This window comes from Trachurus trachurus (genome assembly GCF_905171665.1).
Source record: "Trachurus trachurus genome assembly, chromosome: 10".
NCBI classification, from domain to species: domain Eukaryota; kingdom Metazoa; phylum Chordata; class Actinopteri; order Carangiformes; family Carangidae; genus Trachurus; species Trachurus trachurus.
In genome coordinates this window covers 7,552,322-7,580,114 of record NC_139894.1, presented here as the reverse complement: position 1 = coordinate 7,580,114, position 27,793 = coordinate 7,552,322, and the positions used below count along the sequence as shown (strand labels likewise).

At 41.7% G+C, this 27,793-nt stretch overlaps 1 protein-coding gene across 1 annotated transcript; it reads right to left on the bottom strand.

Moving 5' to 3' along the window:
* Window positions 1-27,079, bottom strand: glrbb (glycine receptor, beta b; the record flags this gene model as incomplete). The annotated part of the gene is made up of 9 exons (XM_083980496.1): window positions 26,943-27,079; window positions 23,410-23,516; window positions 21,229-21,296; window positions 14,082-14,308; window positions 13,153-13,235; window positions 12,477-12,617; window positions 9,677-9,829; window positions 4,498-4,790; window positions 1-297 (listed from the first exon to the last, which is right to left on the bottom strand). Exons 1-9 carry the CDS (start codon window positions 27,062-27,064, stop codon window positions 1-3), a joined length of 1,491 nt encoding a protein of 496 aa, XP_083836622.1. The 5' UTR covers window positions 27,065-27,079.
* Window positions 27,080-27,793: the final 714 nt, after the last annotated feature.

Sequence of the window (27,793 nt, the reverse complement as noted above, 5' to 3'; positions counted from 1 at the left end):
TTACAGGTATATGGACCAGTAAATCACATTAAAGAAGAGGAAGGAGAAAGGGAAGAGGGCTCGGGCGTACAGGTCGACTCTTTTGGCAGCAGAGGGGATGACTGGTTTCGGAGGAGGAGGTTTCTTGTTGTTCTTGGCCTGGGATTTTCCAGCTCCGACGAGGTTTTCAATGGGCTTCCCGTAGCAGTCAAAGTTCGACAGCTCAAAGTCCCTCGGGAGCGAGCCCACGATGCTGAAATCATTGGTCCGCAGGTCCGATTTGGAGGTGCACACCTTCTTGCAGCGCGTCTCCGCCACCTGGGTGCAGGAAAGCAGACAGAGAGAAGCCTGCATCATTTGATTTATATATTATCTGTAGGAAACGCATGAGGGAAAAAAAAAAAGGCAGCCTTTCTACTAACAGTCTGAAAGCACTGCTGGCAGCCCCCGAGGCAGTGTAACTAGACCAAAGTGGTTTCAAACTGACTGAGCAACAGACACTGGAGGCCGATGAGGATTAGACTCACAGTGATACAAAAATCCCTCCCTCCTGCAAACATTATATTCTTTCAAGAAACAACAGTCACATAAACAAATAGTGAATAAAAAGTGAGAGACTGTGTTGTTCCACATCCTGTTACCTGACATACACAGCGCTTTGTATGACTACAGGGAGAGTTTTGTACAAGATGCAAACTTCAAACAATGGAAAGAGGTGTGGCACATAACCAGTATATGCAAGGTTTTTTTTTCTCACATGAAATATGTAACATAAACATATGTGAGTTCAGTTTCATTCAATTTTGACTGGTATTGACTGGAGGAACACCAGATGCCATGCTGCATTTAAAAATAGAAAAGTGTTCAGACCCCATCCGTGCAAATGATTTTTTAGAAATCTCTTCAGAAATCAAAAACTGAAATCGTTCATTTACAGAAGTATTAAGAGCCTTAATTTGGTACTTTGTAGAAGCTCCTTTGGCAGCAATTACAGCTTCTCAGCCAAGTCTCTATAAGCTTTGCACACCTGGATTTGAGCAGTTTATCCCTGGTCGATCCACTCAAGCTCCATCAGACTGGATGAGAAGGTCTCTCTCTCTACAGATGCCCTATGGGAACTTAAACCGGGCTGCTCAACACAGACAGTCAGAGAGACTTGTCCCGAAGACAAGCTCTGTGCCTCAGGTCATTGTTGTGTTGAAAGGTGAACCGTCGCCCACATCTCTGGTCCACTGACCCCTCCAAGAGGCTCTCTATATTTGGCTGCACTCATCTTCCTTTCAGTTCAGACCAGCTTCCCTGCTGCTGATAAGCCCACACAACATGATGCTGCCACCACTGTGCCTCCCTGCGGGGATGGTATGAACCAGGTGGTGAGCAGAGCCGGTTTTGGCCAGACGCAGTGTTTGGAGTTCAATTTTGGCCTCATCAGACCAGAGAATGTTTTTTTCCTCCTGCTCTCAGAGTCCTTTAGATGCCATATGGCAAACTCCAGCAGGGCTGTCGTGTTACCTCCACTCAAAGTGGTTTCCATCTACCCCCTCTCTCCCCATAAAAGACTGATTGATGAAGTGCTGCTGAGATTGCCGTCCATACAGCAGGTTCTCCCATCTCTGAAGCTGTGTTATAGTGACACCTCCCTGAACAAGGCCCTTCTTCCCTCCCCGTTACTCGGCTTGGCCGGACACCCAGCTCTAGGAAGAGCCCTGCCTGGTCCAAACTTCTTCCATTTCACAGTTATTGAGGCCACTGTGCTCGTGGGAACACTCAAAGCTTTAGAAATGGCCACATGCCCCTGCCCTGACCGAAGTCTGCAGAGACTTCTTGGCTCGGTTTTTTCTCCTGACCTGCAGTGGGAATTTTGGGACCTTGCATCCACTAGTGTGTGCTTCTGTAAACTATATCCAAGTGAATTAATTTGCCACAGGTGGACGATCAAGTCTTAGTATCTCAAGGATAATGTCAGCAAAGGGAATGCACCTGAACCACTGACCATCATTATTGAGATTTTTTACAATCTCATCTGGTAATTTCATTAAATCTACAACACAATGTAGTCGATGAAAGATGAAGTGGTCTGAATATTGTATCCACCATGTGTGTACTGTGTACTGTACTGTTACTTAGCTTACGTAGTAGATAGAGAGATCTATAGACATATAGATACTATATACAACAGATGGCACCGACTGTGCCATCACACTGGCTCAGTGCTGACTGAGCTCTCTCTGACCCACAGCCATCTGTACACATCTATCTCCATCTACTTATTTGCTATTAATCCACTTTTCAATCTTTCTGTAAAATGGAAAGGAATTGACAAGATACTCATGTAAAATATACTACAAACAAACCTTGGCCAAAACCTGTCTGCGTCATGATTTTATAACTCTGTCTTCATCTAACAAAATCACCAGACATAACCTGAAGACAGATACTAAGCCACGATTTCAGCTGTGTTTAATGTAAAAGTATCAAATTATTTTCTTTTTTTTAAAGGCTTTTGCATTTATCTCAGTGATAGTAAGAGAAAGAGTGATGAGAAAATTGGTGAGAGAGAAAACGGATGCTGTGCTGCAAAGGGCTTTAACCTGGCCTGGCCCACACCTTTATGATGCATATTGATTATAGTGGTGTGTATAAACCTCGTTACTAACGTCTTCCCTCTGTGTACCCTCTCTATGTTAAGTTCTTCCTCCTTCAGGAATGAAAGTAGTTTATTGGGAGGTGAGGCTCAGTGTATTGGTAGCTCTCTTCTTCTTCTTCTTCTTCCTTGCATTCCCCAAAACACAAAACTAGCTTGTAAACAACATTTAACTTCAGTTTATCTGACATGCTAAAAAGTATTTTTATCAGACTTCCCATCTACAACAATACAAAATGTGGCCTAGTTTGTCCTCTTTTTTTATGATTCATGTCTTATCTTTTTAGATTCTTTGCCTGCAGACCAAACTGCACAAATCATCACGTGGACATATTTCCAAACAAACTCTAAAGCTTCACTTTCTGTGACTATAGTGTGACACATAAAAACAGAGTTGTGTGCACACACACAGTAGCTATGATGTCTCTCTTGGACGCCACATCTATGATGCCGGTAGGTTTCATCAAAACTGAGAGGAATGTTTAAATGAGGCTGTTTAGGATTGTTGGACTCTATTGAAAATAGACTAGGAGCTGTTTGATCCTGAGTCTTGGACAGAACTCATGCTGATAAATCACAACTACTGTTATTTTAAGAAGAAGGGGGAAAAAAACAGTCTTTGCAGCCAAAATTAGATTCACTTTGTGCTCTCAAACATTGCCTAATATGGTTGCTCTCCCATCTGGGGGTTTTGTAACCCCAATACACCCGGTACATGCTATCTCAGCGAACAAACCGGTGCTTATAAAAAACATTCTGCAATAGGATGTAGTTTAATGTCATCCAAAAAATCCCTTTCATCAACTTCCCTGAAGGCCTGCGGGGTGAACAGGATCTAATCAGTCTATGGATGTTTACTCACTGAAGTCATTAAGCTCATTAAAGCTTCATTATTTTGATTTGGTTTTGACAAGAAAACCTATTATGCCTCAATGGAATAATGTAATCCTCTCAAACCAAATGTGGTCAGGACTAACAGAGACACAGAGGTAAATTAATTTCAATTAGGCGTGCGATTGGAAGACCCACAGTACATACCGCAAGTCTGATGTGCATGTGGGTGTCAGAGTCCTGGGCTGAGCCGTGCGTTAGAAATATTGCCAATTTCTAATGATTGGAATTCCCTGCTTTGCATTTAGATTAGATCTCACTGTTACAAACCGGCCTGAGGATGTTGGATTGGATCTGGAGTATGCATTTTGACGTTGCACCGTCTGTTACTGTGGGTGGGAGGTTGCACACAATCAGATACAAAAACACACTAAGTCAAAGCCACAAACAGCAACGTGACGGCAATGTTTTGATGATTCACTACAGTGTCGATACCCAAGGGGACATCATTTATACTTGAATAATGAGAATGATTGTTATCAGCAACACAGCCTTTTCTAAATCATATGCATACACAAGACTCAGTGTTCCCAATAGGAGATGCAAACTTAGTAATATCAACCAGGATCTTGATATTTTTGTTTTTGAATTCTTTATTTAATTTCCTGCAGTTGGAAATTGTTTGGATTTTCGTCTGTATGTCCAGAGGCTTTCAACACCAAGTAAATATTTGTATGCCCTATATAAAGTGGGTTTATGTTAATGGGACGTTATGCTGCTGTTATATTGTAGTATTTGGTGTGCATCTTATCTAACAGGCCAACAGGAACCCCCTAAATGATCAATGGAGTAAGATCTGATCTGAATTTATTCTCCTAATGGATACTGGAAATACCAGTATTGCTAAAAAGAAAAAAAAACAGAAGAAAACTTTTGTAATCTGAGTGATGACACACAGACACACACACACACACACACACACACACACACACACACACACACACACACACACACAGACAAGTTATCAAACCAGATCCACTGACTTGCAAGGTGCTGACATGAAGCGGCGTCCCTCCGGTCCCGTTGACCGTGTTGTTTCTGGCGCTGGGGCTCTTTCCCGCAGCTTTCGCCTTATTTGCCATCTTGGCCTTCTCGGCCTCGATGCGCTTCGGGCTGTTAAGCATCACTTGAACCACGGCGTACTCCACCAGCGAGGCGAAACCAAACAGCAGGCAAGCAATGAGCCAGATGTCGATGGCCTTGACGTAGGACACTTTGGGCAGCTCTGAAGCCAGGGAGGTGCACTCAGAAGACAGAGAGAGCACCGAGAGGATGCCTGGAAAGACAGGGGAGACGGTGACCTTGTCAATCAGAAAAGTGAGAGGAAGTTGAATCCATCTACATAAAAAAAACTGTAACTTTTTCAGTATGAATGATTCCCTCCTATGCACTTCCTGTCCATGCTTGTCCTATTTTTGTGATGTAATTTTAAACACCTGTTTTGATTAAATTTAAAAAATAGAAAATGAAAATATCAATAAGGTTGTTTTGTTTTAGCACTTGCCAGTTTTTGGTATCTGATGCTGTTGACACATTTTGGTAGATGCCAAAAAAGGAATTGATGATTGCTACTTGCTGCTAATATGAGTGTAATTATGACATTTTCAAATAAAACACTGACATAAGTTGTTTCTCGAAATAAAAATGATCCATCGAATGCTGAGAAAAGAAAAAAAAATAACAATCAGTGTACAAAAATACAGAACAAATTAATCTCCCAATTTGCACAATAGCTGTAATACACGCTTACATCAACACAAGGGCCTGTGAGGAGATAACTGCAATTCGGATGCATGACCGTTTCTTTACCCCTTTTATTAGGACATCTCCAGAGCTCAGACAGCCTCTAATGACACAGTCATTTTAAATCGTTTTTTTATTTTTTCAGTCTCTGATGGCCAACAGAATTACAGGTTAGAGACTCCCCCCCTTGCACAGCAGCACTTGTCTCAGACTACAGCAGAAATAATTACAGTGACTCTGAGGGGGGGGGGTCCTCACCAACAGTAAAAGGGCGTCACTCCCCTTTCTCTCACTAATGCTACTTCAGAGACAGAATTAATATATAAGAATGGACAATGTAATGGGTTGTGCCTCCATTATGGTCGCTCGTTAAAGACTGATTTGTGTATAAAGTTTAACTTTTTTAACAACACTTCTTAGAGCATTTTAAACAGACTATTATTGATGCTGAGATCATTTGCCTTGTTCATTAATGACAGTTTCAGCTGCATGTACAGAGTAAATCTATATCAGACAAAAACAGATGAACAACATAGTATATGACTGTGATGGAAAGCTAAACAGTTTTTTTTATTGTGACATTTGTTTATATCCCCCATGCAGAGAGGAAACGTGTGGTGTTAACTTCAAAATACATTCATAGTTAAATGCACATATGGACGCGACACTCTAAACACCCCTAAGTGCTATAACACACACACAACACACACACACACACACACACACATACATACATACACGGAGCAATAAATGAGAGTAGTCCCACAGCTGGGTGTTGACTGACCTGGACTGATCCCATTTAAAGAGGAGTCAGAGGAGGCTTCCAGGTGGAGTTGGAGTGATGATGGGATGAAAGTGGTGATAAATAACTGGAGGGAGGGATGGAGAAAGGGAGGCAGTGGATGGCTGGAGTGGGATAACAATGGATTATCTTATCCATGCAGACCTGCACACACACAGGTGCCTGTGTGCAACTGTATATGGGTGACAGTGACATAGCTATTACACACAGATTGAATCGTGGAGAGGGAGCAGGAAAAGGTGGGAAGTACAATGGACATGTTTCCAGCAAAAAACAACCTTTGTCCTAAATGTTAAAATTGTGTGCGTCAACACATGTGCAAAGTTATCTTTTCTGTACTGTACATACCGACTGTGTATACATGTAAAAGATATTAAAGCCTAGACAAATTCAGAACAGATTCCATGGCCACAAAATATGTCATAAAATATATTTTAAATTAATTTCTAAACAGTATAATGGACAATCACAGACTGCGGCCTGATGCAGATTTTGACAAATTGAAATTAGCTAGTCTATATTATTGCACAATATTTAGCAGATACTTAAAGGGGAACTATGCAAGTTTGAGCTAACCCACTAACACGTGCATTTGTTTAAAACAAAGTTGAACAGAGCCTCCATTCTCCCCATAACAAGTTATTTTACCATCACTTCGAAGCTGCTCAATTAAGGTAAAACATTGCATAGCTCCTCTTAACTGTAAAATGAATTGACTGCTTGCTGAAGGCCCATACTTAAACGTTGATACAGACAGAGCTTGTACGTCAAACTATTTTTTTTTTTTTTTTTACAAACCTTTCCAAAAACCAAAAACACAAGAGGAGTATGAACGTATTATGTAATTCACAGTATGTAAGCTAATTAGCTAACATTAGTAAGCTACAACTGAAAAAAAGTAATGCTAGCAAAAGTCGCCATTGCAGCTGACAAACAATATAGCTGTCAACTAGATAACAGAAACCTGCTCTTGTTTATATCATGGGATCACTTCTTCAACACTTTCTATTTTGAGTAGTAAATCTGACATCATTATCTCTGCAACCAACAGATCGGCTCGGCTCGGCTTAGCAAACAGTTCACAGGTACAGTTTGAGCATCCGCTACATCTGTTGACTGCAAAGTCGACAATTAATTATGTGTTTAAATAATGTTCTGCTGTTCAAGCTGTGTTTATTGTAAATAATAGTAATGTAATTTTAATCTCATGAGCAGGTGCCACACTGATCAGTTACCAAGTGTCTAATTATGGTGCATTGCTACTTCAGCTTATGTAATTTGTAATTTGATGAAACAACAAACGGACACACTGAGAAACTAAGAAAATGCTGGAAGGATGAAGATGCAATGAGAGGAGTGCTCCTTAAAGGGATAGTTCACCCAAAATTGAAATTTCAACTAAGGGCTGGGAGAAGTTTCAGAGTTATCCGTGGCTTCTCTGAGTTACAGGGGGTCTCGGCGTAGCAGTGTCCATATGACGGCTGCAAAACGAACCAAGGTCCGTCCTCTTCCCGGTTCGTCCAAATTTGACGAACCGGGAAGAGGAACTTCCACTACAAACAAGCTTGAAATATAGACTTATTTGATTTTTTTCGGGACAATTTCGCATTTCGGGGCTTCAATACAAGACGGACATTACATACGAGCAGCATGGAGGTATTTGGATGTTTTTTGATGTGTCATTTTGTTACGAAGACAGTTGGTATCCAGTTGCAACCGTTATATGGACATGCACTGCTACGCCGAGACCCCCTGTAACTCAGAGAAGCCACGGATAATTCTGAAACTTCTCCCAGCCCTTAGTCGACATGAGGGTGAGTAGATAATGAGTGAAATTTCAATTTTGGGTGAACTATCCCTTTAATGAGATGAATAAAGGTCACAAGAAGTCTGGGAGTTGCTGTCCATTGTCATGCAAAGCGAACTAGGACTGCGCCTGCATCTGGTTCTTGCCTGATTTATTCAGCGCACACAAAAAAAACACAAACACAACTTAAGTACTACCAGCGCTGACCCATTCTTGCGTCCCCCTTGGGGCACAGACTAACAGTCTAGTAATGTAGCTGGACTTTCTTCAGGCCACAGACATTGTGTGCTCCCTGGTTTGGAGAAAAACAACAGCATTGCTCCTCATGCAGCTCAGCATACTCCTTCATTAATTGGGTTAATAGGGATCAGGTGTGCCTCGTTGGCCAGCTGAGTGTCTCCAGGTTCTCTCTGTCTCCTGAACAAACCCACTCGCATGAACAAAGATTAGCCAGAAACCCAGCAATCTGTACTTGTTTCCCACCATCAGCTCAGCCTTGTACCTGCACATTTTACACCGGAGTTCAGTTTACAAGCAAGATTAAATGTTTGATTCTGATATTAACTATTAAAAGGTATATTGTGTAAGAATTACTCCCATCTAGCGTTGCGGTTGTATATTGCAAGCAACTCAATCGTATTTTTCATGCTGCATTCACGTGAAATTGGGCAGACGACAGCCGCTGCACGTAACGGCATAAACAAGCCTCTATGTAAACAAGTGGTCCGTCAGCACGAGGCAAAAACAATAAACAACGTGACAATATGTTGTCATGGCGATGTGGTATTGTTGACCTGACCCACGTTTCACCGGCTTTCTCTCGATTTCTGTGACTAAAATGACATCTGGTTTGTTACCGACGGCCGTCTGCCCGACTGCACTTGAATGCAGCATCAGTGTAACGCTCCATTCCTCCCCACCTCGACCTGAGCCGGCAGCTCCGGTGTCTCCGGTGAGTTTCCGTGGTTTCCTACCGCCACACTGCCACTGAACGTAAAAACATGGCGACACGACATGGCAGCCAGCACCGAGCTTACCCGCTCCATGTAGATATGAATGATATGAACGGCAAATTCAGAGCTGAAAGGAACACTTCAGTTTGTTGATGGGGGGGATTACTGATTCATGAAAAAGAGACTTTTGAATGAAATAATCGTTTTTCGTGAATAGATAACAGGAGAAGTTACACAATGTCCCTTTAAAAAACATGAAATTAGGGGCTAGAAAATGAATCCAATGGGGCAATATTTGAATATAGGCAAATCTGAGTGATATCAGATCAATATCTGAAGGAGAAATCAAACCAACACTAGCCTCAGCTTGAATCTCTAGTGGTTACTCCACATCAACATGGGCTCAAATTCCTGATTCCTTCATTAGATAAGTGCCGCTTGCACCTAAATTACCACTGCTGTGGGTCGCATCTGTCAATTACAGCTATATTCAATGATTTATCACATCCAGGCCAACACTGGACATGGTACCATGGTTGATAGATAAAGTCCTTCATGGTGCCAAAGTGATTGATGACACCATGACGGAGACAGTTGGGGCCGTAATGTCAGTGATCCCTGAAAACATATAAATCCTTCAGAGAGGATTTTATTTGATCGACCAAAGTCTTTTTCCCCATGGCAAGTTTTCACACCTAATTACCTCAGCGACATACAGTACAGTACAGTGCACACTCTCACCCACTTCCCCCGCTTTTGATCTTAGAACCAAAACAGCACAAGCAACATTTACAGATCCTCCTTTGTGCTGGTCAGCGTCAGTGGAAGATGATCAATAGAGTTAAAATAATCCATACCCAAGGGAACCCTGGCAGCACTCGCGTCGGGGTTGATCCAGAAGGACAGCCAGGAGAGGACAACGATGAGCAGCGTGGGGGCGTAAACACCCATCATGTAGAATCCGACCTGTCGCCTCAGGGTGAAGATAACCTCCACACATGTGTAGTACCCTGCATGGGGAGACAAGACAAGAGAGGACATACACTGACATCAAACATACGGTAGTTTGTTTTCCAGCTCACAGACTGAATCCTCCAGAGGACACGACCCAGGAGGGAGTGAATCTGCACCTTTTAAATCAACAGTTTTTTGTTTTTTTTTGGTGCAGTTTTTATAACCAAATGGGAGATACTTGTACTCTCTATTTACACTCTGAATGGTTCAACATAAACGCTGCATCACGCCATTTCTATAAGCACAAAGATGTCAGCGGGTTATTACCTGATTGAGTCTAGAAATATCAACCTGTAATGCGAGTATTCAGACCCTGAAGTGAAACACGGCTGGTGAGAGAAATGTCTCCATACTGACTTGGTCTATTAAATCCCCATTAAGCATTTGGAGGAAAGGTATACGGTCCAGGTCAAGTCCTGTATCTGATCTGCCTCCATTTGCCCAAGTATAAAAGGATGAAAGGGAAATCACAGCTGTGTGCACCATTAGTAGCAGAGAAAGCAAAAAGAAAAAGAGAAAGAAAAGAAAAAAGGTCAATGGGCATAAAGGGCTTTAACATAATTTCAGCTAACTTTGTTAAAGCTGAGACCTGGTTGAGCACTCAGGGCAGCAACACCCGCCCCCCTCCCAAAAAGGAAAACACGGCTTCCAATTGATAATGTGCCAATTACGTAGGAGACCTGTCGGAGAGGCAGAGGAAGGATTATTTTTCTCAATACATGAGCATAAATTTCTACTCATGCACAATCCACTTTAACTAATCCACCTGTGCAGAGCTATGGTTTCCATTAGTCGGGCTTAACTGTGCACGTATTAAGCACCCATACTATTCAGACCTCCTATGGCCGCGTTGTGTTTTCTCGCTCTTTTGATGCTGGTCGTCAGGGTCCGATGGGACGGCAGAGTGGATGGGCTGGAGTAATATTGAACTAGCCTTGGGATTTTCTGGGTGAGCCTTATTATACAGCTTATAAGGGCTGCCTGTGTCGCACCAGTTGTACACACAGAGGTGATCTTTGTGTCTGGACAGGTTGTCATGGTTACCCGTTAAAAGGCTGACTCATTGCACAGCGCTGTGCCTCCCCGAGTGCGAGAGCACCGAGGTCACATCGGCTCCGTCGGCTGATAGAGATTTTCTATTTCATTGCAAATGTCTTTTTGGTCTCACAACAGCCTGGAATTTGTGTAAGACACAGCACCACGACCTTAACAATTTGACTCCAATTTTATTAAAGGAATGTCCAGTGTTTTTTTTTTGTTTTTTTTGTGCTGGCTAATGTGATATGTTGTTAATTCAATCTGTGTACGTCACAGCTTGTATCTCCACTGATCATACCTGCAGTGCACAGCAACACACAAGAATCTGTGAGTCAAGGTTTTCAATGCAAAGATGAAGAGATGATGATATTTTCTGCCAGTTAAACAGCAAGGCACCCTAGAGTGGTATCTAAAGGGTGGGGGTGGAGACATGCATACATCTGAACACAACTTAAAGGTACCATGTGGAGGCGTTGACCTTTCCCACAGTGTCTTTACCAGAGACTTCCTGTTGTTTGTGTTGGGCACGAGCAAAAGGATGGGGACAGGGTGGGGTGTTGAGGTTAGGGTCAACCCAACCCTCACCTTAACCCTAACCCTAACCTTTATTGCTTAAAACTCTGTTTTACGAAGGTGGAAACATGTTCAATACATTTCATACACGAATAACATGTTATGTAACACAGGACACCTGTGATTTCTGAACTTAAAAAAGCAAAGTTTTTATTTAATGTCTTGCTTATTGTTTTTATGTTTTCATAGGGTCTCTATTTTTAGACAGGCTTAATATATCTGGACCTAACAAAATATGTTTCTTGTTGTTATATAATCATACAGCAGCATACTGTACGTATACATCTCTGCTATCTGTGATTAAAAAAAAAAATTATACTGTAGGTTAAGATAGAAGTGATACATTTTTTGCTTTGATCAGATAAAAACATGCACATAAACCCTATCAGCTCCTGTCTAAGACGTGATGTGCTCCAGTTTGCACTGTCAATCACTGGAGCCCAACTAATCCTACCTCAACAAAAAGATCCATCATCCTCTCTGACTGGGAACCTACAGTATTGTACTACAGACTTACAGTGCAGCTAACCGCTGATTATTATGAAACAATTAGTTGTTGTTATGCCTCCACTCCACCCAGAAACAACACTTCCTTATGTTTTCATCATGACAACCGACATAGATGTCAAGGAGTAGGAACACAACCTAAACAATAATCAGGGGACCTGCTAGACACATAAATGTACTTATTGGGGCCGGCGTATAACGAGGACGCTACAGCTGTGAGCCCTCCCAGAACAACCTATTTTAAATTCAGACAGAATAATTAATGAAAGAAAGGAAGAAAGAAAAGCCCTAAGATAAACGGCAATAAATCAAAACGTCGTTTAGCTTAAGGCATTGCGATTAATGGAAATGACGGCTCCAAATATTTCACTCTGCTGTAATTTTTTTTAGTTTTTATTGGGTGGGTAATTCCTAATCAAAATGGGAATCCTGCCCTGTACAAACAAATATTTCTGTTTCCATTTGTGTAATTTATGTTTTTAAAATCAGAGAGAAGGGGCAGCATAACCATAACCAGGACAGTACCTGTTCCTGAGTAGAATTTGGTGCAGTTCCCATAATCGATATCTTCTTGTCTGATGTCAAACTGTGGCAGAGCAATTGCGTCCATTTGCACCGGGTCTCCAGTCTGCCACATGAACTGCAGGTCGTCGGTAGTGTAGCCAACTTGATGACAGAGGTAAAGAAAAAAAAAGTCAACATGCACCTAAACACAACACAAACAGTATACACAAGTGCTTATATACACATGTATAAACACATATTTGCATAATACATGTTTGCATGTTGTGCACAGAAACACATAATCACAGAATAAATAGGGATGTGTATGCATACAGACATAAGACGCTATAAGTCTCAGCAGTCAGGTTCGGCATTATAGGGAAACGGCTTGAAGTTATTTTGCTCATTTAAGTCTAAGCAGCTTTGTAAACAAGATGCAATAACCACAGTCAAGCTCAATTAACTGTGAGATTTTCACCACAACCTTAAAATATGATAATTTATTCCACTTCTCCACTTGCTCGCCATTCATATCGGCTTCTCAAGCACTGGCATAAAGCTCCCATTTACCCCTTTAACAACTATTTTAAATATATTCCCAACTCATAAATACGGGATCGCCCAAATACCGACCAGCAGATGGGTTAATTGATGAGCCGGGTTAAGGTAAAGTGATATTATTTCTGGGGAAACTCACAGCTTTCGAGCTGCATTTTACACCTCTGTGTGTCCATGGGGAACAACGTCAGGTCGAGCGGACAAGACAGGGTGACGGACAACCTGGAGGAGGAGGAGGAGAAGAAGAAGAAATAGTTTTAAGTTTTTCATTTATGCTCTGCTTTAGAGCATCCACTCATATCCACTTAAACTCCCACACAAGCCTTGTGTGCGTGACACCAGTATAATGTTGAGATGTCAAAGGATTTAAAAAGTTTACCCGTCAACGTCTGTATTTTTGGAGTGGAGCATTTCCAGAAGATATAATCAGTGTGTTGCAGTCAGAATTACAAATGATAAATTTCAATGACTCTCTGTGGAGATGACTGAAAGCTAACATAACATACTGTAGCTGTTGGCTCAGATCGTTTACATTGAGCCCCTTGGAAGATGAAATATCTTTTTTCACCATATGTTATGCATGTCAAGAGCCTCATTATCTTCGGAGATTTCACTCTTGCAGCCTTAAGCCACAATCATTATTGACCCAGATACAAAACAAATAAAACCAAGGAATCATTGACAGCATAGGGAAATGTTATTCTGAACAAAGCACACAGGACTAAAATCATTAGAGCTCAATGTACAATTATGTAATCACTTCAGCATCCCCAGGTAAGTGACCTGTGCAATATGTCCTTAAAATCAACTTGTTGAGATTTGTTTACACCTGCATTTAAAGCTACATCAGGACATTTGCATATTTATATACGATTATTCTTATTTGGTTTTTGCCCTCACCAATTACTGTGAGTCATGTATCCTCTTTGACATTTCAGGATTGGAGGATAATGAACCGTGCAACACTAATACGTTACAGATATTCCCTAATTCTCTAAGTTTCCAAACCAAGTCAAATAATGTCTACAATAGAGGACAAAGATAATGAAAAGAATTAATATTCATCACCTCATACTGATAAGGACGTCTCCGTTACGGAAGATGAAGAGGAGGATGTTCTCCTGAGTGACGTCGTGGAAGTTGGCGCTCTTTTCGTTGGCGAAGAACAGGTCGGGTTTCCACAGACATTTGAACATCGTGGGATCAACAGTGAGAGAATCAGACTTGTAGTCCTGCGGTAACTTCAGCCGGGGGTCGTTCCAGCGCTGCCGCAGGAAGATGTTGACTCTGTAATCCTGTTGGCGTTCAAAACCACACAAACACACACACCATCACATTAATGGTATTGGACACACGTCAGTCGCTTTCAAAGTGCTCAATAACAATTGAATGGAGTAATGAAAAAATGTTTATTTTAATCCTTAAAAAGGCATCAATGTGTTTTTTTTCTCTGCTGCAGAGTATGACTCTCTACGCAGCGCTACATCTTTGGGACGATTGGAAAACAAGGGGCCAGGGCTAGCTGGTTAGCATGCTAACTTGCTATCAGTGGATAAAAAGATTTGATATTATATTGAAGTCCATATACAGTAGTGTTATTTCTGAGTAAAGGAATGAAGTTGATGCCGAACTCACAACGTTTATTTCAGTAAACAGTGCTAGCATTAGCTATGTAGCAAAAGCTGGGGGAGCATACGTCAGTCCGACCGCCCAAAAGTCTGACCTCATTTCTCCGACTATTAATCTGAGTTATTCTACACTGCAGTGTTACCTTATGGTTAGGTTTAGGGTTAGGGTAACTTAAGTCGGAGAAATGGGAGGTCGGACCAATGGACGCAAAACTAAAGAAATGTATGGTCGGAGTATTGGGAAGTCGGAGAAATAGGTAGTCGGACAGACGTCATGCGCCCCAAAAGCTGGCTCCTTCATGTAAGACACTGATGATGTTGTTTTTATTTTCTGTTTTAAAGCCAAAATGTCAAAGATACAACAGCTGTGTTTCTTTTAAGACTTTTTTTTTTATCTTGTTTTTCTTGAAAGAAAAAAAAACCCTTCAAGAATCACATTCCACAGCTGCGATGAAGACACTCAACACGTGTCCTTTACAACATACAGGAAGCTGCACAGTCCAACGGTCAAATGTTATCAATACAACAACATCTCGTTAGTGAGCTAATTATGGTGAAATACACACATTCTTGTTGGTGGGTTACGTATCACTCAGTAAGGCTACGAGACTTTCTTTTTCTTCATTGTGCCTGGTTTGATGGCGTGCCTCAAGCTGTTCTGGGACCAGGTGCTAGGAAGGACTATTAATGCTGAGTGTGAAGATGGATGGCATGTCAAATAAAGCCACCAAAATACCATCTGTATGTGGATATGTGTGTGTGTGTGTGTGTGTGTGTGTGTGTGTGTGTGTGTGTGTGTGTGTGTGTGTGTGTGTGTGTGTGTGTGTGTGTGTGTGTGTGTGTGTGTGTGTGTGTGTGTGTGTGTGTGTGTGCGTATCCTTGGTAGGAGACTAACTTCCATCTTCCATCGTTTCATTATTCCCTCTTGTATAACTTTCTTTTTCCCCCCTCACTTGTTTTAAACTCTTCTAAATGCCAACATTTGTCACTGCTTCGTGATCTGTACTTTTCGGAATAAAAGTGGCTAATTTTTTCTCCCAAACTGTGAGAAATGCGAATATTTTACAACTTCAAATGATTGCACCGGTATTAAATGAGAGGAGAAAAAAAAGAAAAGTGGCTCCACTGCTGATGAACTCTATGGTTGAATACCAGTGATAGAAATTTACAACAGCTGTGGCAAAAGAGACCAGACCACCCATCCTCTCCCCCCACCATCACCAACCACCAGCACAGTCAGAGTGAGTGCATATACACAGAGGGTGTAATGCTAAACTACCACAATGGGAATAATGGAGCTGGAATAAACATATAAGAGACCCTATGCCCCCCCCCCCCCCCCCCCCCCCTTTTGGCATAAAAATGTGCTTGAGTCAAATCCAGGTCAATCAGTCTTTTAGTCAAACAGCACAACAAAACTCATCCCACCACACCACAGATGTATTAAACACCGGATAAGGTGTCCAAACATGGTGGCGCGCTCATCTCATTCACCCAGCTCATTGCCTCCATGCCCATTATGTGTGTCATTGTCTCCGGGTGACTGCTGGGCTCACAGGAATGGCATGAAAACAATGATTCACGTTGTTATTGGTTCGCCAGTGGTCTTTGAAATGGTGATACGCAGGAAATTTTCTTCATAATGTTACAGCTGCTTCCTCTGTCACGGACGTGTTTGAGCCCAAGGCGGCCGTTTGACCTGCAGTTCTGTCTTTTTGCCGCTATACAGTATGACGGCTGCGATCACCGCAGTGTTTTTTTGTTGCTTTAAACCCGGTGATCCTGGGGGCGTCTTTTAGTTGCACGTCTCTCTCTCTTCCTCTTTGTTTCCTGTCAGCATCTCTGTTGTAACTTATCTAATAAAGCAAAAAAACACAAAAACTCCCCTCAGGGATCTCTTCTTACTGACTATTATTTTACAACTGCACAGGCTCATCCATCCATCAAAATGAATGTTTTTGCCAGCATTATTATTACCACATTAGAGCTCGACTAAGGGAACAGAGCAGATATTGGCATTTCATTCATTTTTCTCTCAGTCCTATATGATCTGTACTGTAAATATGTTAACTGGTCCTCTGCCAAAAGATATTCCTACTGGAAACTATGTCAGTCACAGCCAGGTTTGATCGTGAGAGACAGCCAGCTGACCTGAATCTGGCTTTATTGTACATCTGTTATTCATGAAACTACATTGGTTTTGTGATTTTTTTTTTGTTTCAGCTCTATGGCAACTTTATCTGCAGTAAAGTAGCAGCCCCGTAGACACTGACCTAGACTGTCTGTGCTTATATTGAGATACACAGTGTCGCAGCTTCTACTTCCCTTCGAGGCCAGAAGGACACTTTTCAAACTTAGACTGTTTCTCAAGACCACAGTAACATTTTTTATTAACTTGTTTATCAACACTAACACACTTTTACTTTTCACCTATTCATTCAAGACCCAACATTATGCAAATATTGAGTAGGTAATTCTCCTGCATATCTAAATATCAAACGCTATTAGCTTCCAGGTAAAACTGCAGAGATGTGATGTGATGATTGATCCATGCAGAGGTGTTACAGTTCATGTATGGATGACGGCTCAGGTTAGAGTTAGTGTAGTATTAGGGTCATTTGTCACTATGTAGAAGCCACATTTGAAGACTGTACAACTACAGTGTCTCATTTCAAAGGCTCTGTCAAATGTGGTAATGACATGTGGCCTTCTTTTCCTTGGCCCAACCCAACAGGTGAACCCATCCTACCCCAAGATTCACTGTTCACCAATAATGAAACATATAGTAAACAACGCTAAGAGAGTCATACACTTGACAGTGCTATGTCTGGGGAGAACACTACAAGTATTAGAAAAAGTACATACCAAAACAAAATTCCTTGCCAGAAAATCAAGGTAATAGACGTAGCTACACTTAAGATTCTTGCTACAGCTCTAGTACAAAGCCATTTTGACTATGCTTGCACAAGTTGGTTTAGTAGTATTTCAAAAAACCTCAGACACAGACTACAAACTGCCCAGAATAAAGTGGTCCTAAAACTTCACCCCCGTACCCACCTGACGATGCGTCACTTCAGAGCCACGGGATGGCTGAAGGTAGAGGATCGAGTGTCCATGCTCAAAAGCAGAGCAGTACACAATGTCCTATTCAATAACTCAGCCTCTTATTTTAAAGATTACTTCAGGCGGGTTAACAATAGTCACGACCACAGGACCAGGGCAAGCCTTTACAATGTCAACACTGTGACTTTCAGAACAGCAGTAGGGAAAAGCACCTTTGCCTATAGTGGGGCTTTAGCGTGGAACAGTCTCCCTGCATCAATTAAATTAATCAGCTCGAAACACAGGTTTAAAGTAGCAGTGAAGAGGTGGTGGATGGATTGCTTAAAGCAGTAGAGTATTTCCTCCATCATCCTGCAACGTGCTTTCGAGTGACTCATGTGTGCACTTTTCTTTAAGGTGTATTGCAAATACACACAATCCTCGTTTAATGTGTATTGTGTTTTGCAAAGCTGTATTTAACATGTACTGTAAATGACTGTTTAGTAGTAATTTTTCCAATGTGAATGTTTGTATCACCTAGCCTTGATCGTCTCAGAGGACCACAGTGGAAATAAGTCCTGGACTTTTCTGTGTTATCCTCGTCAGTTTTTGTATTTCTTTTCTACTGACAAATAAATCAAAGCAAATCAAAATAGACAGCCACATTTCACTACAACTGTTAAAACCGAGGGATGTAAAAAAAAAACTCAGGATTTTATAAAAAATAAAAATAAAAAAAAAGCTTAAGGATGTTGAGGTTGCTAGGCAACAGGGGTAAGAGAGGGAATGATGATGATGATGATGATGATGACAAAGTGAAAGTTCTCCGTGGGCCAGTCTCATTTCAGTTCAGTCTTCGTGGTCAACGGTCTACTGAAGGATGTTGTTCCCTGGAAGTGGCCACAGCTCATGTCCACAACAGAAAAGACAAGAAACCACACCAAAGGTTTCCATCCTCCCTGTTGTATACGAATAGGAAGGAGCTATTTGACGAAAACTCGTAACAATTTAAACACAGAGACCATGGTAGTTATTTTTATAAATTCATCAGTTCCCCAGATTCTGCTTCAATTCACTGCCAGTAAACATTTGTTTGTCAGTGCAGTGGTCAGAGTTGTTGATGTCTGATTTTTTTGGGAAGTCGGGCCGTCGTTTCCGTACATCCTAATTTCAGACTCTGACGTCCAACTAGTCCTCAAGTGACAGCGCAAACGGCCCCCTCGCTGCCTCTCCCCCTGTCTGCCAGAAGACGCAGGCCAATTCCCACACCTTCGCCTTTCTGAAAACCAGACAAGGAAATATATCCTCCTCCTGGCTCGCTATCAAGCTGCCAGCGCTGCGTTCGATTCCGGAGAGATTTAACACAACCTCTCGCTGTAATCAACCAGGAAAACTAAAACTAAAGAAGCAGTAAAAACACACATACACATACACGGCCACCATTCATTTCATCTCACACCATCAAATTAGTCATCCTCTCCTGGTGAATACAGTCATAGAGTGAAAACAGATGTGTTAACTACAGTGGACGCGTGGCGGTTGTTTGGCCGAGGGAGGTGTAAATGATGAGAGAGGGTTTCCTGGGAGCAGATGCCCCACAGAGTGATAAATTGAGGGGGAGACGTGACCAGCTGTCTCAACGGTCTCCTCCTGGGTTTGTTTTAAACCTTCCTCACTTTCCGTCTCTTTCTATCTTTTTGTCGGGCGTCCAGGGAGAAGAGGAGGAGGACAGAAGTTGCCGTCCGGGAGTCCCTCATCTCTCTGTCTCTGTCACAGTCTTGGCTCTCGCTTGTTCTTTCTCAATCCTATTTCTTTCCTCCTCCTGGCTTTAGTTTCTTCCCTCTCCTCATCACTTTTTTTCTCCTCTCCCCTTCCTCTTCCACTCTTTCTAATTTCTACTCCCCTCTCTGTCTGATTCTTCCTCCTCTACTTTCAGCTGAGCTGTTTCCTCATTCCTGTCTCTTGTTTTGTTTTTCTCCACTTTCTCACCTCTCTCACTCTGTCTTGGCTCTGTTATTACTTTCCAATCCTCTGTTTCTTCCTCATTCTCTTCCTAATACCTTTTTTTTCCACCTTCCCTTTCTCATGCACTTTCTCCCTCCCTGATTTATTTCTTTTTTTCTATCTCTTCTTCTCCCACTTACTTCACATCTACACTTTGCATTTTAAAGATCTTACACTTAGAGCATGTAACACCTTAATTGGACTTTAACTGGTCCTGGTGTGAAACTCTCCGCCGGAGGATTTCAGATGTGAACACACTTTACTGATGTGTAGCCAAAAGGAAATATTTCCAGACTTGATTTTCATGCCGTTCCAACCCCAGGATGTAGGATCAGAGTGTGACTCCTCATGAAATGGACTTGGTAGAGGCTTGGGGCCCCTAATGGCTCCTTATATTGGCACATTTCTGCAATGACATCTATAGACCTCCTTAAATTTCCCATGCATACACTAGTGCGCTGCTGCTCAGAGGCAGAGGGGGGCTTCTAATGATGTGTGCTGTAGCTTGCCCATCGCCCACAGATGAAGCATTTAGGGGACATGTGTAAATTACACCATCTGCCATTAGTCCACAAATGGCAGAGTCTTGGATTGCCACTGAAGATTGGAGGACTCTGATGAGTCGGTGTACAGGCCTGAACTACTGTATGGGAATCTTGTGGGTAAAGGAAATCTGAAACACTCAGCTCCTGTGAAAAGTGAGGTATTCATGAATAAAACTGATTCGTTTTCACTTTGATAATGTCAGACAGTTTGGAGCTAAAAATAAACAGTTGTGCTGCATTTAAGGCCAGTTTTATAGCTTTTGTAACTAAAAGTTAAGACAAAAACAGTATATACATAATACTCCAAATATTGGTTAGGTATATTGGTATATTGTGGATTAACAGAATCTGGATCTAAAATCAAGTGCTCTGATGTGTGAGACCAAAGATCAGATTTATATTTAAGATTAAGCTTGAAGAAACATCTTGTTGCTCATTGGTTTGTAGGAGATCACATGTTTAAAGTCTCTTCAACTACTTCAATGAGGACAAACTTTTCCTTCCCTTGTGTCCCTCATGAAGTCAAACTGTGGATCCTGTCACTCTTCATTGCAGTAATTACAATTAACTTGTTACATGATTGAGTATATTTACTGAGAGAGACAGTTAAAACTCATTGGCCCCTCCCAGCAGCTTTAAATTAAAACACACCGGTAAGCCGGGGTGATTAGAAACCTTCACAAATGTTCCATTTTATTGTTTCTTAAGTGATCGAGAGTCGACCCAGCACCGTCCTTGAGTTTAATCTGTTCATTAGCATTAAAACTGCACTTCTTTATCAGCAATTAAGCCATCAGATAAATGAGGCATGAAAACTCCAGTCTTCATAATGATTCACTGCTAAATGGACTGATACCGTCTAGAAAAACCCACTCATGCATTCTTCCCAAACCTTGTAGGATAAAGCAGTTTTGAGCTCTCAACCACCGCGTCTGATTGGCAGCACTATTGATTTTCAATGCCGTCAAGAATAATAGGATTGAAGTGAATTCTTACCATGGTCGTTTCTTGGATGGAGCCAAAGCTGTTGATGAAAATGTTCACTCTGTCCTCCACAGGAATTCCTGAATGAGGAGGAGGAAATAAGTGACAGTGGCATTAAGTCGACGGCGTTGTAGCGTCAGTACGTGTCATGAGACCTTGTACATCTCTATTTAAACACCAATACAAGCTGTTCCTTGTGGCTGAATTGGGTCTTGTTACTGATCAGGATCTGTGTGAGACTTTATCAACGTTGCAAAGTAATAAAAAAAACATTCCCCTCTCAGGAGCTTCCCGTTCCTCTGCTAAGCTAACGCTGTAAACATTTATACAGGCATCTTTCTCCGCTCAGGTTATTGCATAAACTAATAAAATCCTTGATGAATGCCAACTGTTGACACTTCTTTGAATACGTGATTTCCTTTGACGTGTTTACTGAAGGCTCAGGAGTTTCGCAGGATACATTTCATCAAGCGGTTAACAACATTAATGCACATAATATGAGAGCGACACATAACTCACACCTCTGATGCATTGTTTCAAACTAGAACACTAATTAATTTTCAAGAAACCCTTGTGGCGTTAACTTAAAATTCTCTATATGGTCTATAAAAGCTGCTCACCATTTTATAGGCCTGGGCAAAGTAAGGCACCAGGCGCAGTTTAGGATGTAATTTGGGAGATTATGACATGGATGTTAATGGACGGGGAGCTTTCAGCCCACCCTGAAATCAAGAGCAGATGTTTGGCCACTGGACCAGTCGCGGGCAGTCGCAGGGAGGGAGCTTATTCTGCTCACAACACATCAAACACCGAGTCCCAGATACAGCTCCTGCTGCCAAGTGCCAGAGGATGGAAACTATCTGAGGATCCACCTGAAGACCGACTCATCAGTTAGACGGAGAGGCTGCCAGTCACCTCTTTGTTATTTTTATGGCTGTTTCTGTAAGCATGGTACTCCTTACAGTGTGATGTTTACAGCACATTGTAAAGATGGATACTTGGCCAGCAGTAAAGAACGGGGGGGAAAAAACTATATACTATTGAATTCCAGTGTTTATAATTAATCTCAATTGGTTTGTAAAATATGAAACCTAAAGGGGAACTATGCAAGTTTTTGCCGTTTTGGTCGTTTTTTTCTCTACAGAGCTCCCCCTACATTTTTTCACTGTTGTAAAAACTCACCGCTAACCCTCCTCCCTCCCCCATGGCCATGTGCATTTGTTTTCAATGAAGCCAGCGAGAAGGCAATCTAGTAATCTCTACCAAGGTGGGTGACGTTAACATGAGATCACGGATTACAGGGCGTACTCTGTATACTACTGTACCTACTGTTGTAACATGTTATGTCAAATTGTCATAAGAAAAAGAAAATGTTATGTCAAAATGTAAAAAGAAAAAGAAAAAGAAAAGATTATGATAAAGATTTTTATTCTGTGGGTAATGGGGGCGGGACTAGATAAGCTTTTGCTTCTCCCGCTTTCCCTTTCGGCCATGTGTATTGTATTATTTGAACTAAGATGAAGTGTGATGATGATGATTTAATTGACATGCCCGAAATAAACAAATAAATAAATAAAATAAATAAAGTTGTGTTGTACTAGAGTGCCGTAAAGCAGTTCATGTTTCTTGCGAGATGGGATCAGGGACACCGGATTGAAGGCGCTGACTGTAAGGTTGGTTTTTGGCCACAAGACCCTATAGGTGGAAGGCAGAGAGCCTCCATTCTACTCTTAAGCTGTTTAATTAAGGTGCAAAAGTCCCTTACGTTCCTTAAATTATTTCCTGCAACAAAAAGTCAAAATACAAAGACACAGAATTCACGCTGTTTACCGTTCTTTAAAGATTTGAGGCGGTTTAAACAAACAGATTCACTCCCACAACAGCCTGCTGTGTGTGTCAATCAACGCCATATCAAAGAGTCTCAGAGGGAAAACAAACCGAGAACATCAGCTTACTGCTACAGTGCTGTGGCACAGTTTATACAGTATATATGCAAGTGTATGCAGAAATTCATTTTCATTAACGTCTCAAGCGCCATTATGCAGATATTTGTTCAAGCACCAAATTCTGAAGAGGAATCTGGAGGTACATATTCATAGTATACAGGTTTTTTTAATTACAGTGACAGCACTGCAGTAAAAAAAATGTAAATTAAAAATAGACAGAGACAGATGAAGAGGGAAAGAGACTCGCCTTTGAAGTTTGGCCTTATTCTGGGATCATAAGTGATCAGTAACCTGTTCAAGATGTTACTGGTTGAATTCACAGGGACTCGGGCCAGATCCTCAGATGACAGCTCTCTGCAAACAAAAAAAAAAGACAGAGAGGCAACTGTAGGCACGATTACATTAGCAGGTCAAATTCCTGGCAGATGAACAGTACAGATGTACATTACACCAACCTCTGCTCTGTATACTCTCTGATTAAACTATAACCTGAGAGAGCTACCAGTTAGGGATTAAATTAGCTTTTAAGATTTGGACCACCCAGGCCCAACGTTAGAGCGAAGGAATGTTTAGAAATGTGATGTGGTGCTATTCTGAGATGTTTCCATATCACGGCTGGGGAGGTTGACGTGCAATGCACCCACCACAGCCTGACAAAGGACATGATTTTTAACTTTTTATGTGAATTATGTGAATACATTTTTAAAATAAAAACTCTATGCATGCACAAAAGTAAAAAGTAAAATATTAAGGAATATATTCTGAGCAAATTGAGAGCAAACAGCCATGCTAGCATCACTGCATGGCTTTAGGAACAGGGTATTTTGAGCTAAATGGTAACATGCTCACTGTAACAATGCTGATGCTAACATGAGCTAATTAGGAGAAAAAACACACAGTAGAAGGCTAGTATCCCTGTGTGGTTATAAGCACAAGGTGCTTTGTGCTAAATGCTAACATGTTCATGTAACAATACTATTAAGCCTGTTATGATTAAGATTTGGGAAATAGCAGAACAAATACAAAAATGGAGATAGAGGCCTATGGTCATGCAAAGAACTCTCCAACCTCTAATTCCAGCTATAAATGTTTGGTAACCCTGTAATTTGCAAGCTGTTAATTACGTGATAATGTCAAGAAATAGCAATTAATTGCGTCATAAGGTCTAGAAATAGCCCAGAAATAACAGTCAATTTCATAGTTGTCAAGAAATATAGCCAAGAAATAACTACTGATTGCATAGAAATAGCCCAGAAATAATGGTCAATTGCAAGGACTTGGTGGAGAAAAATTCTGGCCTTTCCCAAAAAATGAAAAGCGTGTGTAATCTTTTGCCTTTATGAAAAACATGACATTACTATGAAATGACTGTTATTTCGAGGGTATTTCTTGATATTACTCTGCAATTAATTGTTATTTCTTATCACATAACGGCCTGTAAATTGAAGGGTTACCAAATGTTTCTCTCATTCTGATAAAGAGACTCGAATGATCAAATGGTTGATCTGTCACTCAAAAAATGGCAATTCATCATTTATGTGACTCAATTTTTTGTTAATTGTATTTTTAAGTGCAGAATTCAGCCATAACAGGAAAAAATGACCTGTCAGGACAAACATTTCCCCTATTTATTGAGACATTTAAACCCCCCTGCAAAATAGTAGGCCTATAGCTGAAATTTACCATAACACACAGCAGTGGTTTCAAAGACATTTACCCTAACATCACTTGTTTTCTGAGGTTCACTGATGAAAAAACAATGGGACAGAAAGAGAGGGAAAGAGAGAGAAAGGGGGGGTGGAACAGGATCTGGCAGGAAAGGAAAGAAAGGAGAAACAGAAAGCCTCCTTGTGGGTGGCAATGAATTCTCCTGCCAAAGAATTTCCCCTCCTCAAAGCACTTTATATATCATTATGTAAACCTTATCATGCACTGAGGATGAGCTAAAGTGCTCCACAGGAATGCTGCACAGTGTGCGTATGTTCTGCGGTTCCCCTGATCAAAGTGAAAAACATAATTCCCATCCACTAAACCTCTTTTTTCCTCTCTCTCTCTCTCTTAACAGACCTTTCTGACAACCTCAAGCACAACAGTTAAACTGGAACCAAGTGGTTCCTTGATCCACAAAGGCATCCACAGCACTGAACACGAAATATGTCATACAGCTTACACTTGCCAATACTGGGACTACATCAAACGTTCTCTGCCTCGTGTTAAACAGTTTGATTGTGGAGCCATTCGTTACGCGTTAGTAGAGGCTGCAGCTCTCCAATACGTAGAGACAATGGACGCTTCCAAGGCAAGTGAGGACATACAGATGTTTACTTTGTTCGGAGACATGTATTTACTTCTCAGGTTTATCTGTGTGCTGAAAACTCGATATTTATTTGACGCTTCCTGATAGAGCCCAATGGTGTTAGCCAGTTGAAGCCAGTCGGCTGAAGACTAAATAGGGACGTGCTTAGGTAATGATCAGCCAGCTTTGCAAATCCAAAATCCAGCTGGATGGGTCAATCCCCAAGGTCCACCATATTGTTTGTCTTTCCTTTCCTGTGTCATGTTTGTCTTGCTTCAGAACTGTGATATGTGACAAGGTCAGTCATGTAACTAAATGTTCTGCTACTGGTTACAGTAAATACTTGTCACATCTATTCATAAAAAGAAAGCCAGCTCTTTTCTGTAGGCCTTGTTGGGATTCAAACCCTCCAGCCTCCCAATCCAAAGTCAGTGGCATTACCCACTGTCCTATCCAGCTGGATGTGTTGAGCCCTCGGCCGCTGTCTCCTTCAGAGACACGAGAGAGTGGCAGCTTGTCTCTTTAGGCAGATCCTTAAGACTCAACACATCCAGCTGGTTAGGTCAGTGGGTGATGCCACTGACTTTTCATCAGGAGGCTGGCGGTTTGAATCCCAGTCACGACTACAGTATATGGCCTTGTGCACATATATGGCTTTTAGTTTGCTGGGTCAGAAGAAGAATAGTTTATTATTGGGCCCAGCAGCAGCCAGACCCAGTAACAAACTCCTCTAATAGTTGCCATGTGGGCATATACAGTAGCTGTGACTGGGATTCAAACCCTAGCCTCCCAATCCAAAGTCAATGGCAATCCCCTCTGACCTATCCAGCTCTATGTGTTGATGTTCTGTCTGTGCAACGTGTGACTCAAGGTCATGTGTTTTACTATGATTGCATGACTGATTGTCATTTCTTCTGTTATTCTTCTCTCCATCTCTTCCTCTCTGACCCAGCAGGTCGCAGCCTCGCAGCTCCCTGACTCTTAAAATGAAGTTTTTCCTTATCACTGTTGCTGATTGCTCGCTCTTGGTGGGAACTGTTGTGTCTCTGTAAACACTGTTAGGAGAGTGTCTAGAACTGCTCTGTCTGAAGTGTCTTGACAAGACTTTTGCTGTGAATTGTTGATGTATAAATAAAAGCTGACTTGTTTTGACTTGACTTGGTGGGTTTATGGGTCCATGGATCCTATTGGACTGCACTGAAGCACACATGAGAACCTAAAGTAGCTCTAAAGTAAAGCAGCAAACACGGCAGGTGGATGAATACCAGAAAGTATCGATCAGCTGTAAAACAGAGTTTTACTTCTCTGCTTATCAGCCCACACTGAAGCACCTCAAAAGTAAATGACAAGTTCAGTTTAATTGTCATGGGTAGTGTCTAATGAGCTAATGAGAACAGTTGTGAGTTGAACTTAAGTGCACCATGCATGCATGTATGTTGTCTGTAGGGATGTGTGACAGCACTTGGTGTTTCTTCCACACTCACGATGGACAGTAGACCTGCTTCCCTTTCTTCTTCCCCTTCTTTGTTCCTTTTTCTTTGGCAGTCCCTCCGTCCAGACACAGGGACAGAACCAGGAGAAAGATGACGAGCCTCTTAACTCCCATTCTGGTGCGCGCTGAGCCTGTGGAAGAGAAAACAAACTGATTAAATAAAGGGAAGACGCCGCTGAATTTAAATTGCTCTGGCTTAATGGTGTGCCATTTAATAACCGTAAAAAAAAAGCGTGTTTCTCTCATCACATCCAACAAATCTTTATTTGCACATGTGACAGGAGACAGCCGCTGCTTCAGATGTACCCTTGGTGGGGACAATTGTCCTGATATGATGCGTTCCCAATGGTAAAACGTCTGAAATGTAAATGAATCAATCTGACCAGGTTTAATCAAGCAGAGCAAGTTCAAGCATAAATCCAATCAGTGGAGTAATGCACCTGATGGTCATTCAGGACTCGTCAGGTGAATGTGACCTCTAAAGGGTGGCTGAGATAAATATTAGGTAAAATATCCTCCACTTCAACCCAGAAGCTGCACAGAGGAGGTTTAATAAAGCTGTTTTCTCAACTGAGCGTCCGCTTTATCATGATGTTTAAAAAACTGCATCATTAGGTTTGATCTATGAAGGCTGCGGTTCGGTCCTTTCTCACTCCGCACATACTAGAATGCGGGGGATAATATGGTCCTTTGGGTTTACCATAAATCTCTTTGTTAGAAGATCCAAAGCCGGGTCAAACCTAAAAGCACAGCCGCTCATATACACAAATGCACACTTTATACACGGAGGCAGCGCTTTTTTGCATTTCTTGATAGGGGCCATTAATCAGCTAGCAGCCCCAG